This window comes from Spermophilus citellus (assembly GCF_964194105.1).
Source record: "Spermophilus citellus genome assembly, chromosome: 18".
NCBI classification, from domain to species: Eukaryota; Metazoa; Chordata; class Mammalia; order Rodentia; family Sciuridae; genus Spermophilus; species Spermophilus citellus.
In genome coordinates, this window is record NC_138200.1 from 8,645,452 (window position 1) to 8,657,313 (window position 11,862).

At 54.9% G+C, this 11,862-nt stretch overlaps 1 protein-coding gene across 1 annotated transcript; it reads right to left on the reverse strand.

The window, feature by feature from the left end:
• Window positions 1-2,314: 2,314 nt before the first annotated feature.
• On the reverse strand, window positions 2,315-5,627 carry LOC308638094 (cone-rod homeobox protein; the record flags this gene model as incomplete). The annotated part of the gene is made up of 3 exons (XM_081275113.1): window positions 2,315-2,962; window positions 4,265-4,416; window positions 5,528-5,627. 3 exons carry the CDS (start codon window positions 5,625-5,627, stop codon window positions 2,315-2,317), a joined length of 900 nt encoding a protein of 299 aa, XP_081131239.1.
• Between the last annotated feature and the right edge of the window lie 6,235 nt (window positions 5,628-11,862).

Genomic DNA, 11,862 nt, shown 5'->3' on the forward strand with positions numbered 1-11,862 from the left:
AGACCCAGAAAGGAAGCAGCAGAGCGAGCAAGATTAAAAGGCAGGACTGGACAGGGGGCATCATCTCAACAAGACAACCTCGACGCCCAGTTCTACTCCTTCCCACAGGAGGGACCTTGGGCCATGCCCAACCCCACTCTGCCTCAGTTTCCCCATCTCTGAAACAGGGATAATAACAATAATCTGTCTGAGGGGTTGTTGTAAAATTTAAAGAGAGCCAGAAGCCGTGGCACAGGTGGAGGCTGAGGCAGGACTGCAAGATGGAGGCTAGCCACAGTAACAGAGCAAGGCCCTGGACACCTTAGGGAGACCCTATGTCAGAATAAAAACTAAAAGGGAGAAAAAAAAGGACGTGGCTCAGTGGCTAAGCACTCCTGGGTTCAATTCCTAGTACCCCCAAAATTGCAGAGGATTCCAGACCTCCGCCTGTGTTTTTTCTTTTTTCTTTTTCCCTTGAGACAGGGTCTCACTAAGTCGCACTGTGATCTGCCTGCAGCCTCCCAAGTTGCTGGGACTAGGGGCTGTGCCACCCCGACCTCCCTGCCCATGTTCTCCCTTGAGTGGCTGGGACCCTGCCCTGGAAGGACAGAGGGACATGGGCCTCCTGAGGTTCAAGTCCTTGCTCTGTGCAGCTCAGAAAGTTCTGGAAGGTTCCCCAGCACCAGGGTCTCTTGAAGCTCACCCTGTTGACCCTGGGCCTCTGGGACATTGTGTTGTGTTGTGTCCCCTCCCCTCCCCATATCTTCACACAAGCACCCTCTGAATTATCTGCACAAGACACAGACCTCCCAGTGAGTGGGCAGAGTCCAGTCCTGAACTCTTTGCACAGACCCAGCCCAAGGCCATCTCTTTCCCATCCTTTCCCTGTGGATTCCGACCAGGTTCTTAGTCTGCACCCCAACATGGGTCATCAGTTGTACTTGCCACACTGGACCCTGGGCCACTCCTGAGGTTCAGGTCCCAAAGCCCAGGATGACTCAGGCCGCAGAAGTGGCCGGGCTGTTCCAGGGCCCCAGGGATTGAGCCTGCCCCAGGGTCTTGCCCAGGTGTGCCCCTCTCCTGGTGTAAAGCTGGAAAAGCCATCTGACCCCTCCCAGCCTCCATTCCCACCAGGCTTTCTCCTTCTGACCCCAGGGGACAGAGATTGGGCACATCCATGCCAAACTCCAAGCCTGGTGACCTCAGATGGACAACTTGGGAGCAGCCACCCAGGGAGCATTTATAGCATAGTAACTGGCAGACGCTCCAAGCCAGGGCTCCGTGGGGAGAGCCTGCGGAGCCACCACCAACACACCACCCCCGCCCGTCCTCCCTTCCCATTCGGCCTGCAAAAGCCACTCTTGAAAGTCTCTTGGCTCCGCCTCCCCCACCCCAAACCACAGCCAGGAGGTGGGCCAGAGCACCACACTTTCAAGCTTTTCTCTCTCTCTCTTTTTTTTTTTTTTTTTTTTTTCAGTGCTGGGGATGGAATCCAGGGCCTCCTGCCTGCCAGGCCAGAGCTCCACCCCAGAGCCCCTCTCCAGCCCAGCACCCAACTCACAGAGCATCAAAATACCTGGATCCCTCAAGTTCTCACAGTGCTTGTTGGTGGGTAAAACTGTATTTCAAGAAATAAAGAGGGCTGGAGATGTAGCCCAGAGTACAGCCCTCCTGGGTTCAATGGTTAATCCCCAGTGCAGAAAAAAGAAAAAAAAAAAAAAAAGAAAGAAAAAACCTACCCACAGACATATCAGACATTTGTTTATCCATAAACATCACACATCCACGTATCTCATAGTCATGCATTTATAGGAAAGGGCCTCTTAAATCTACCATGTAAGCCTGACATTTGTGAAGTCTGTAAAGTCTCCGAGCGAATTTTTTCACATAGCTGTATAATTAATCTAAGGTTCCCGGAGGAGTCTCTTAGAATCCGCCCTTGGAGTCTCTGGGGATCCTACCCATGTGCTGAGGAAGTGTCCTCGTGGACAGGTAAGGGACAGAGGCTCCCCTGTTGTTCAAGGGTGCAGTGATTCTGACCCGATGGTGACCCCCGTCAACTGCACGGTGGGTTTGCTTTCTCCTTGGACAGGTCCCAGCACAGGTCTCTGAAGTCTGTGGCCGAGGCTCTGAGTGCCAGTCCCTAGCTGTGGGGCGGCTGGAGTGGGGGGACTGCCTGGGGCCAGCTGCTTCTGAGTCTCAAGACGGTGCCTGAGGAAGCCTGGCTGTCCTCAGTTCTGGTTGGTTCTGGTTGCTTTGCCATCCCTGAAACCTAAGCTGCAAGGAGGCAGATTCAGAGGGGACCGGAGGCCAGGTGAGGCTGAGGGAGCATCTTCTACAAGATCTGAAACTTCCAGGCACTCTGATCCTTGTAGTCTAGAGGGTCCATGGGGTTGTAGGTGAACTTCCAGGTGCCGGTGGGGTCCTTAAATTCCAAGCTGTCCACGGGGCTGTAGGCACCGTAGCTCTGGCCGGACAGGGAGGTGGGGGACTGGGCCAGGGAGGGCCCCACGGAAGGGCCCGAGAGGGGGCTGAGCGCTGGGCCTCCCAGCTGGGGCACCATGGGGGACAGGTAGGGGTCCAGCCCACTGAAGTAGGAGCTGGGAGAGCCGTAGGCCGACGGCGAGGAGCAGAAGGCCGAGGCCGGGGCGTAGGTCATGGCGTAGGGGGCTGAGGTCAGAGAGGGCCCCGAGGCCACCAGCCCAGCCCGCTGGGCTTCAGGCAGAGGGGACTCTGACGCTGGACTCCAGATGGACACAGTGGCCACTGCCGCAGTCGGGGAGCCAGAGGGGCCTGGCAGAGGGGGGCTGTAGGAGTCGGAGACGCCCAAGGGGTCGGGACACACATCCGGGGAGGGCCTCGGGGAGGTGCCCGCCTTCCTCTTGGCAGGACGGGCCTTGGCCTGTCCCCCAGGAGGCTGCTGCTGCTGCTTCTGCTGCTGCCGCTGCTGCCTGCACTTGGCCCTGCGGTTCTTGAACCAGACCTGGGGGGAGGAGGGGGCTGAGCTCAGTGAGTGGAAGGGGATCCAGAGCCCTCCAGGGGCCAGGAGTGAGCAGGCTCACAGGCGACAGGTGCCAAAGTCACGTCTCCACTTGGCATCCAGTTACGTGGCATCTGTTCCTCCCCGATGCTGGCCATCCTGCCACCGAGCATGCGCACACAGGGCACTCCTGCATACACCCACTCACTGACCACGCATGTGAACACACAATCGTGCACACAGAAATCATGCATATCCACCCACAGCCTCCCACATACAAATGCACATTTACCCACCCTATCATGTGTGCATATGTTCCTCCATCCTCCGACATACACTCACACGTGTGTATATACACATAAATGCACATACATGCTGTGTATGTGCACACGCACACATACGGGCACGCACGTGAGCATACATGCACATCTTTGCATGCATATACACTTACGTGCACATACATACACGTACATGCGTGCATATACAAATACGTGCATGTACACATATATACACATACATATATACAGGCACAAAAATACATTTGTCCAATTATACATGCAGGCATACATATACACACATCACACATGCACATGTTCATTCATTCTTCCCCCGTCCAACTGCGCACGCACACATATACTCATTCAACGTCTGGGGTGCAGCTCAGAGGTGGAGCGCTCGCTAGCCCGTGCAGGGGCCCAGGTTTGATACCCAGCATGGAAAGGACGCGCGTATTCATCTCTCCATCCATGCACCATCCGATCAGCCCATTCAGTTAGTCACCATCTTCTACTACTTGGGGGATACATCAGTGGAGTTGACAATCTAGTGGGGTGAGTCTTAAGTGAACAGTAAATAAGTCAATCATCGCATTTGGGGAGATGATAAATACTTGGGAGAAATAATTGAGCTGGATAAAGGGGAGCTGTAGAGCTGAGGGAGCGGGAAAGACTGAGATTTAAAATGCTCTGGAGAGTCGAGTCTCCTTGACAGACAGAGGACTTCTGATGGACGGATTGATAAGCAAAGGCTGGTGCAGTGATTGGACACGCCCTCTGGTTATCTGAGGACCGAACACTGCAGGTGCAGGACACAGCGAGTGCAAGGGTCCTGAGATGGGAGTGCGCTTGGTAGACAGTGGGGTGAGAGCAATGGGAGGGGCGGTGACAGTGACAGAACGGGAGTCAGGGAGGCTTGGGCCACTTTCTAACTTTGGCTGTCCCTCTGTGGCGCCTCCCTCCTCCTTTCACTTGGGGTCTGAGGAAGGGCCCAGGAAGACCACAGGGTGGGAGGGACCAGAACCCCCACCTGGACCCTGGACTCGGGCAGGTTGATCTTGAGCGCCACCTCCTCGCGGGCGTACACGTCCGGGTACTGCGTCTTGGCGAACAGCGCCTCCAGCTCCTCCAGCTGGCTGCGGGTGAAGGTGGTCCGCTCCCGCCGCTGCTTCCTCGGGGCACCTGATGGGGTGCAACCAGGGACCTCGGGTTTCTAGGGGTGCCGGTGGGGCGCCCTGAGGACGGGCGGGACCCCAGGAAGTCCCTCGTGGGTGTCCAGGTGCCTACGGGAAGGCGGAGTCTCTTCTCTCCTTTTTGACCTTGTTCTGTCCCCTGCAGCGGGTGAGGGCGGGGCTGCCGCTCGCCCCGCGCCTGGGGCCCTGAGCACCCCAAAATGAAGCCCTGGGTGGCGATTAGTCATCCTCATTATTATTACTATTATTAAACAGGAGGTGTAGACGAGGTTTTTCCCACTTTCTGAACTTTCTTTTTTGTTTGTTTTTTGGTGTGAGGATTGAACCCAGGGGCACTGGCCACATTCCCAGCCCTTGTTAGTTTTCATTTTGAGTCAGGGTCTCGCTAACTTGCTGAGGCTGGCCTTGAACTCTGGCCTCAGCCTCACCAGTGGAACCTCACTGCGATACCAGGGCTAACGCTGAACTCCTTCTCTAAGAGTTAGCTGACTCCTTATGGCTGAACTTCAACCATTCCTAGCCTATAAAAGTGGCAAATGGGTACAGTTCAACTGCAAAAGAAAAAAAAAAGATGGCTATAAAGAACAATGCCGTGAAACATTGAATGCCCATTTCTCTTAGAAATAAAGCTTTGCCTGGGCGTGGTGGTGCACACCTGTAATCCCAACAATCCTGGAGGCTGAGGCAGGAGGATGGCAAATTGGAGGCTAGTCTCAGCAACTTAGCCGGACCCAGCCTCAAAATAAAAAGCCAAGAGGGCCAGGGATATAGCTCAGTGCTCAAGCGGCCCTGGGTGCTATCCTCATTATCTAAGAAGAAAGGCAGCTCGTGAACTTTGCGATCAGATGGAACTTCTTCTGGGTTCCCCTTCCAGATCACCTTCCACTCCCTATTCCCTGAGAGAAACTCCACCTTAACTTTCTAGAAATGCCCTATGCTCTTGTCCCTAAGTGACGTGTCAGTGTCACAGTGTTTTGCACAGGGACCTGGGGTATGGCCTCTGAGTCACCCTGATAAGCACCTTCCTCCCAGGGCAAGAGATCCCGGAGGACCTCCCCCAGAGTGGGGCGGCCAGGGAGGGCAGGAGGGAGGCAACTCACTGGGGTAGGGCACAGCCTGGTGCATCAAGTCCACACTGGGGCCACTCAGGGCCAAGGCGTTGACGGAGTAGTGGGGCCCCGGGTTCATATATGCCATCATGATCTTCGGGGGTGTAAGGCCCAGGTCAGGGACCTGCAAGAGAAGGGAACATTGAGATGTGACCTTGGGCCGTTCATCCTGGGCCTCAGTCTGCTCCACTGTACAGTGGCCCTCTGCATGAGGCCGGCCGAGCTGAGCGGGCGGCAGAGCAGACCACGGGAGCCAGGGGGCTCCTCAATGGAAGCTCCCGTCCCCCTCTGTCCCCGAGGCCTGATCTCAGCACTCTCTGCTCCCCATATCTTTGCTCTCTGTGCCTGACCAGGGAGAGCAGGTGACCAATTGTCCCAGCTTCTCCAGGGTGGAGGGTTTCTTGGGATCTGGAACTTTCAGTTCAAAAACAGGAAGAGTCCCAAACAAACAGGGTTGGCTGTCACTTTGTCACACTAAAATGGCAGTGATGCTAGGGTCGTAGCATGCGGGAGGCCCTGGATTCCATCACAGAGTGGAACAAACTAGGAACATTGATCCAAATAAAATGCCCAGCATGCGCAAGGCCCTGGGTTTGATTCCCCGGCACAAAAATAAGTAAATAGATAAATAAAATGCCATCTTTCCTTTGTCCCAGCAATATGCCTTCAGTATGGACACATTTACATTGCCAGCCAGGCACAGTGGCTCAAGCCTGTAATCCCAGCAACTCAGGAGGCTGAGGCAGGAGGATTGCAAGTTCGAGGCCAGCCTCAGCAATGTAGCAGAGCCCCTAAGCAACTTAGCAAGATTCTGTCTCAAAATAAAAAATACAAGGACTGGAGATGGTTCAGTGGTAAGCACCCCTGGGTTCAATCCTGAGTACCAAAAGGAAAAAATAAATACATAAATAAACTACTCTCTGTGAATTTTTTTTTTTTTTTGGTTACCTCCCCAGGCCATGTGAACAAATCTAGAAGATCTCTAGCATAATACTGAGAAAAATTATGCTAGGCTTAATTAAGAAGACAGTGTCCCACCCACATCATTCTGGAGCCTTGTCTAACACAACCATCTAAAAACTCCAAAGACAACTCCACACACTCCCCCCAGGACTGCGTATTGAACCCAGGGGCACTCCACCCCTGAGCTACCTCCGCAGTTCCTTTTATTTTATATTTTGAGACAGCATCTTCTTAAATTGCTTAGAGCCTCACTGAATTGCAGAGGCTGGCTTTGAACTTGGGATCCTCCTGCCTCAGCTCCTGAGTGGCTGGAATTATAGGCCTGTGCCACTGCGACCCACCGGCTCAATAAATGTTTTCTGGGAAAAGTTTTCAATTAGCAATAATCGCGCCTCGGATAAACCTCATTGGCTACAATACTGCCACTGCGCAAAGCTCAATAAATGTTTTCTAAGCCTGCTCTAAGAACGAGGGATGTGGCAGGAAGTAGGACACTAGAGGCTGGGGACACAGCTCTGAGGTACAGCGCTGGCCTGACATGCTGTGGCCCTGAGTTCCCTCCCGAGCACAGGGAAGAGGCCAGCAACCAAGCAGCTCTGTTCTGTGAGGCTGAAGTCCTGCGTTCCGCTCAGAGAGACCAACAATAACACAAACCAGAATTTTTTTCCTTTTTTTTTTTTCTTTTTTTCTGGTGCTGGGAATGGAACCCAGGGCCTTATGCACAGGAGGCAAGCACTCTACCAACTGAGCTATATCCCCAGCCCAGATTTTTTTTTTTTAAACCCAGGGGAGCTATACTACAGAGCTCCATTCCCAGTCCCTTTTTTAAATTTTTGAGACTTAGTTCCTAAGGATTTTTGCTAAATTGCCCAGGGTGGCCTCCAACTTGCAATCCTCCTGCCTCAGCCTCCACAGTTGCCGGAATACAGGTGTGCACCACTGTACCCAGCCCAAAACAATAGTGTTAGATCCTAAGCATCACATTTCCTGCAAAGAGGCACAATAATCCTGACCCCTTGACATTCACATCCTTGCGTGGTCTCTACAGTGAGCAGGGCTGACTGTGTAACCCGGAAAATATTTCAGAAGACCCGGGGTAGCTTAGCGCCAGAGCACAGGCTTAGCTGCTCAAAGACCTGGTCTCCACCCCATCACAAGGCTAGCTCTCGCCCTGAGGAAAACCAGTTGCCAGTGTCCTCAGGACACTCACACAGTCTGCAGGACATCTGTGGGGCCTGTTGGCCTCCTGCCGACAGCCTCCTGAATGAGCTCCCAGCAAAACTGTTTCCCCTGGGGCTGGGGCTGGGGCTCCGTGGTAGAGCACCTGCCTCGCATGTCTGAAGAACTGGGTTCCATCCTCAGCACCTCGTAAAAATAAAGATACTGTGTTTTCATCCACAACTAAAAAAATACTTAAAAACCAACAAAACCACAAAACTGTTTCCTCAGCCCTGGGACAAGCTGTCAAGTGACTTCAGTCCTGGTCCCTATCTGACTCCAATGTCATGGGACACTCAATAAACTGCTCCTGGATTCTTGGCCCCCAGAAACTACATAAGGTCATTGTTTATCGTTCCAAGCTGCTGACTTGCTGCTGATTGGGGGAAATTTTTTACATAGCACTAGATGGCTAATTCTCCAGCCTTCCCTGTGCAGGCAGCATGTCATTAAGTCCCCAGCACGACCTTGGGAGGCACAGACTGGGTTACTGGGAGGCTCCCAGTTTAGAGATGAGAACTCCTCCAGGCTCAGAGATTCCAACCCTTCATCTCAGCTCCCACCCCAGGCTCCCTCTGTCCTCTCCCACTTCCCCAAGGAGCAATAATGGGTGGGACCATGGGGTACCGTGCACTTGCCCCGATGGGGACCATTGGCAGCGCCTAGACTTCCCGTCTCCACCACTGAATCTGCACTGGGTCCCCAGGCTGAGCAGCCGACACTCTGGAAAGCCTGGGGTTTTCACCTGGGACCGTCCGTCCTGCAGGTGGAGAATCTAAAGGCCAAGGGGGGACAGTACTCGCCCAAGGTCAAGGGCTGCTGATGAGCATGGCCTCCAGGAGCTTAAGGCTCATCCACCCGTCAGGCACCCAGTGAGCCTCACAGACCAGACAACAGCAAGAAACAGGAACGATAAAAACAATGTGAGCCCGCTCTGTGGCCCATGACTCCGGAGGCAGAGGCAGGAGGATTGGAAGTTCAAGGCCAGCCTCCGAAGCTTAGGGAGACCTTGACTCAAAATAAAAAGGACTGGGGAGGTGGCTCAGTGGGTAAGTGCCCCTGGGTTCAATCCCCAGTTAAAAAAAAAAAAAAATTAAGTGCTAGGGATTCCCAGAACCCCCACCAAAAAACATGAAAAGTGACGCGGATCATCTCCTGATCCCTTTCTCTGGGTTCGGCAGTTTCTGACCTAAGGACTTCCAGAGATCATTCGCAGACATCCATCCGCAGCCTTCTGTGCAAAATCTCTAGGGACGCACATTCAACAATTCCCACCGTTCCTCGGGAGTTGACACTGTGCCCAGCAGCAATTCCTGCACTGCTCCATTATTTTAATTTTTCTTTTTCTTTTTCCTCCTAGACGGGGTCTCGATAAATTGCCCAGGCTGGCCTCGATCAGTCAGTCCTCCTGCCTCAGCCTCCGAGGTGCTGGGGTCACAGGTGTGTGCCACTGCACCAGCCCCATTGGATTTTAAACAGGGAGGATTCACAACCTTCTGGAGGCCCCTGAGTAAGGGACTTCCGGGTCCCTGCCTTGGCCAACAACCTGTGAAGCCGGAGGCTGGTCCTCGGGGCCCCTGCTGTTCAGCGTCCACTGGGTGCCAGGTCCCCATCTAGCAGTCCTCCTCACAGGTGGGCTGCAGGCGCACACCCACCTTGGGGACAGGCACGCAGGTGACCTTGTTCTACAGGTGCGAGGCCAGAGCCTGCCACGGAGGGAGACTTAGGCAGCTGAGGACGGCAGGAGCTGCCAGGGACTCCCAGCCGCTCAGACTCTGCACCAAGGGTCTCGGAGCCAGGGAACAAGAATCCAGGGAACGTCCCCGAGGAGCTTCTGTATCGCCCTCCAGAGGAAGAAACTGACGCTCAGAGAGGACAGATCCTGGGCCCCTGTTAGGACAATGTTAGGCCCAGGCTGTGCCCTCCTGACCACTGAGCCACAAGGCCGGACGATGCTCTCCCTGGAGCCCAGAGGTCCACTCCTCAGAGGAGGACACCAGACCAAGAGAGGCCCCGTCAACCCTGAGGTCCCGTGAGTGACCTCGTCCAGGCACAGAGCCCAGTCTTCTGAGACCCAGATCCCGGCCCCTCACCTGAAATCTGCCTGGAGGGGAGGAGGCTGCCCCTCCCTTGCGCTCGCTGCAGGCCAGGCCCGCGCCCTGGGCTTCCCAGACTCACCTGAACCAATATCCTGGGGCTTGCCATTGTCCTCACTTTACAAATGGAGAAATGGAGGCCCGGAGAGGCCACAGGAAGGACCCAAGGTCACACAGAAAAAAGGGCAGGGTTGGAACCCAGACTGGGTGGCTCCTCGTCAGCCCTTGGCAAGGTTTCCCCGCCCACTTGGATTGAGGACCCTCGAGCTGCGGGACTCCAGGCTGAGGTAGGAGGATGGCGAGTTCAAAGCCAGCCTCAGCAAACTAGCGGGGGCCCTGTCTCAAAATAAAAAGTAAAAAGGGCTGGGGACGTGGCTCAGTGCTTAAGCACCCCTGGGTTCAATCATGGTACCAAGAAAAAAAAAAAAAAGAATGAAACCCCTCTTGGAGCAGAGCATGGGGACACACTCCTATAATCACAATGACGTGGGAGGCTGAGGCAGGAGGATGGCAGGTTTGAGGCCAGCCTGGGCAACTTAGTGAGACCCTATCTCAAAACTGAAAAATAAAATAAATAAATCAAAAGGGCTGCGGCATTTCCTAGCATGAGCAAGGCCCTGGGTCCCACCCAGTGTGTGACAGGGACCCTGTGGAGCCTCTCTCTGCACCTGCTGCTGTGCAGCTTCCTCCATCGGAAAGACAGGAGCCGGCCATGTGGCCACCACTTGAGATGGGATGTGGGAAAGTCAAAGCCCCAGTGCACCGAGGTCCCCGCCTAATCAGGTCACCCTTAGGGATCCCCACGTCAGCCATTCCTGGCCACCCGGGTCCCCGCGCCCACCTCTCCCGCGTTCCCATCTTCCTCTCCATGTCTGTCCCTCATCCACCTGTTCAAGTAGTATTTAGGCAAATCCCAACGCAGAGCCAGACGCCGGGAAGACATCAGGGTGCGGGAGGGAGGTGGGTGCGTGGATAACCCACAGATAAGGAGAAATTCCCGGCAAAGACAAGAAAACAGAGTGGGATCAACCCCCAGAGGCCGCTGGTCCTTCAGCACCCCTAGGCCCCTCACTGCCTCCTGCGGGGCACAGCCTGGCCTGGGTCCCCAGACAGGGGACAGAACCTCTGAGCTAACCCCTCAGCCTGGGACCTCCAGAGCAGACCCGCCCGGCCCTGGGAACAGCTGGACCGGCTCCCCCGCTCCTGCCTCTTCCCCCTCCCACTCCCTTCCTCTGTCCCCTCTGTCTCTCCTGGGGACACTCACCTTCAGAAAGCAGGGACAGGGCTCTCTTGGTGGCCCAGGTCCTGGAAAGAGTCACCAGACATCAGAGGCTAAAGGAAACAGGTCCCCTCCCATGGGGAGATTTTAAGCCTGGGCTGGGAGTGATGTCATCTGCCATGGCCTGGATCTCCAGGGTAATCCTGGCCGAGGGGGGGGACTGACTGGGCACCAGGAGGTGACATTGGCTGGGAGGAGGAGGGCCACCAGTGTGCTTAATCCCCGCCCCCCCCCCCCCCCCGTGACATCTTGGCCATTAGGGCTGACAGAGAAAGGAGGCCCCAGCTCTTGTCTGTGACCAGGAGACCCCACCACTCAGGGAAGTCCTTGATTAGGTCTAACTGGTATCCAGCCAGCATTGGATGTTGTCACAAGAGAGATTTATCAAAAAAGAGAGAAATGGTGGGTGTTCCTGAGAGGTTGTTTGAAAAACAGGGGACACGGGGCTTTCTGGATTCTTCTCCTGGGTCCCTCTTGTCTCCCCAGCAGTCTGCCTGCCAACATCTCTTTGCTGCGTTATTGTTCTTCTCCTGCCTCGGTTTCCCTTTTCCTCTCTGACCCCAGTGTCTCTCTCTGTCTCTCCCCTCCACCTCTCATCTCTGTCAGTCCCCCACTTGACCATTTGGTTTGTCCCCCTAAGCCGTGACTCTAGCCTGGTACCAGGGCCCTGTCCTCCTCCATGCACCAGCCTCGCTCCACCCCGTCTGCCCCTCCTCTCTGCCTCTCACTGCAGACCCCCCATCCTCCTGTCCGTGTCCCTCTAGGATTCC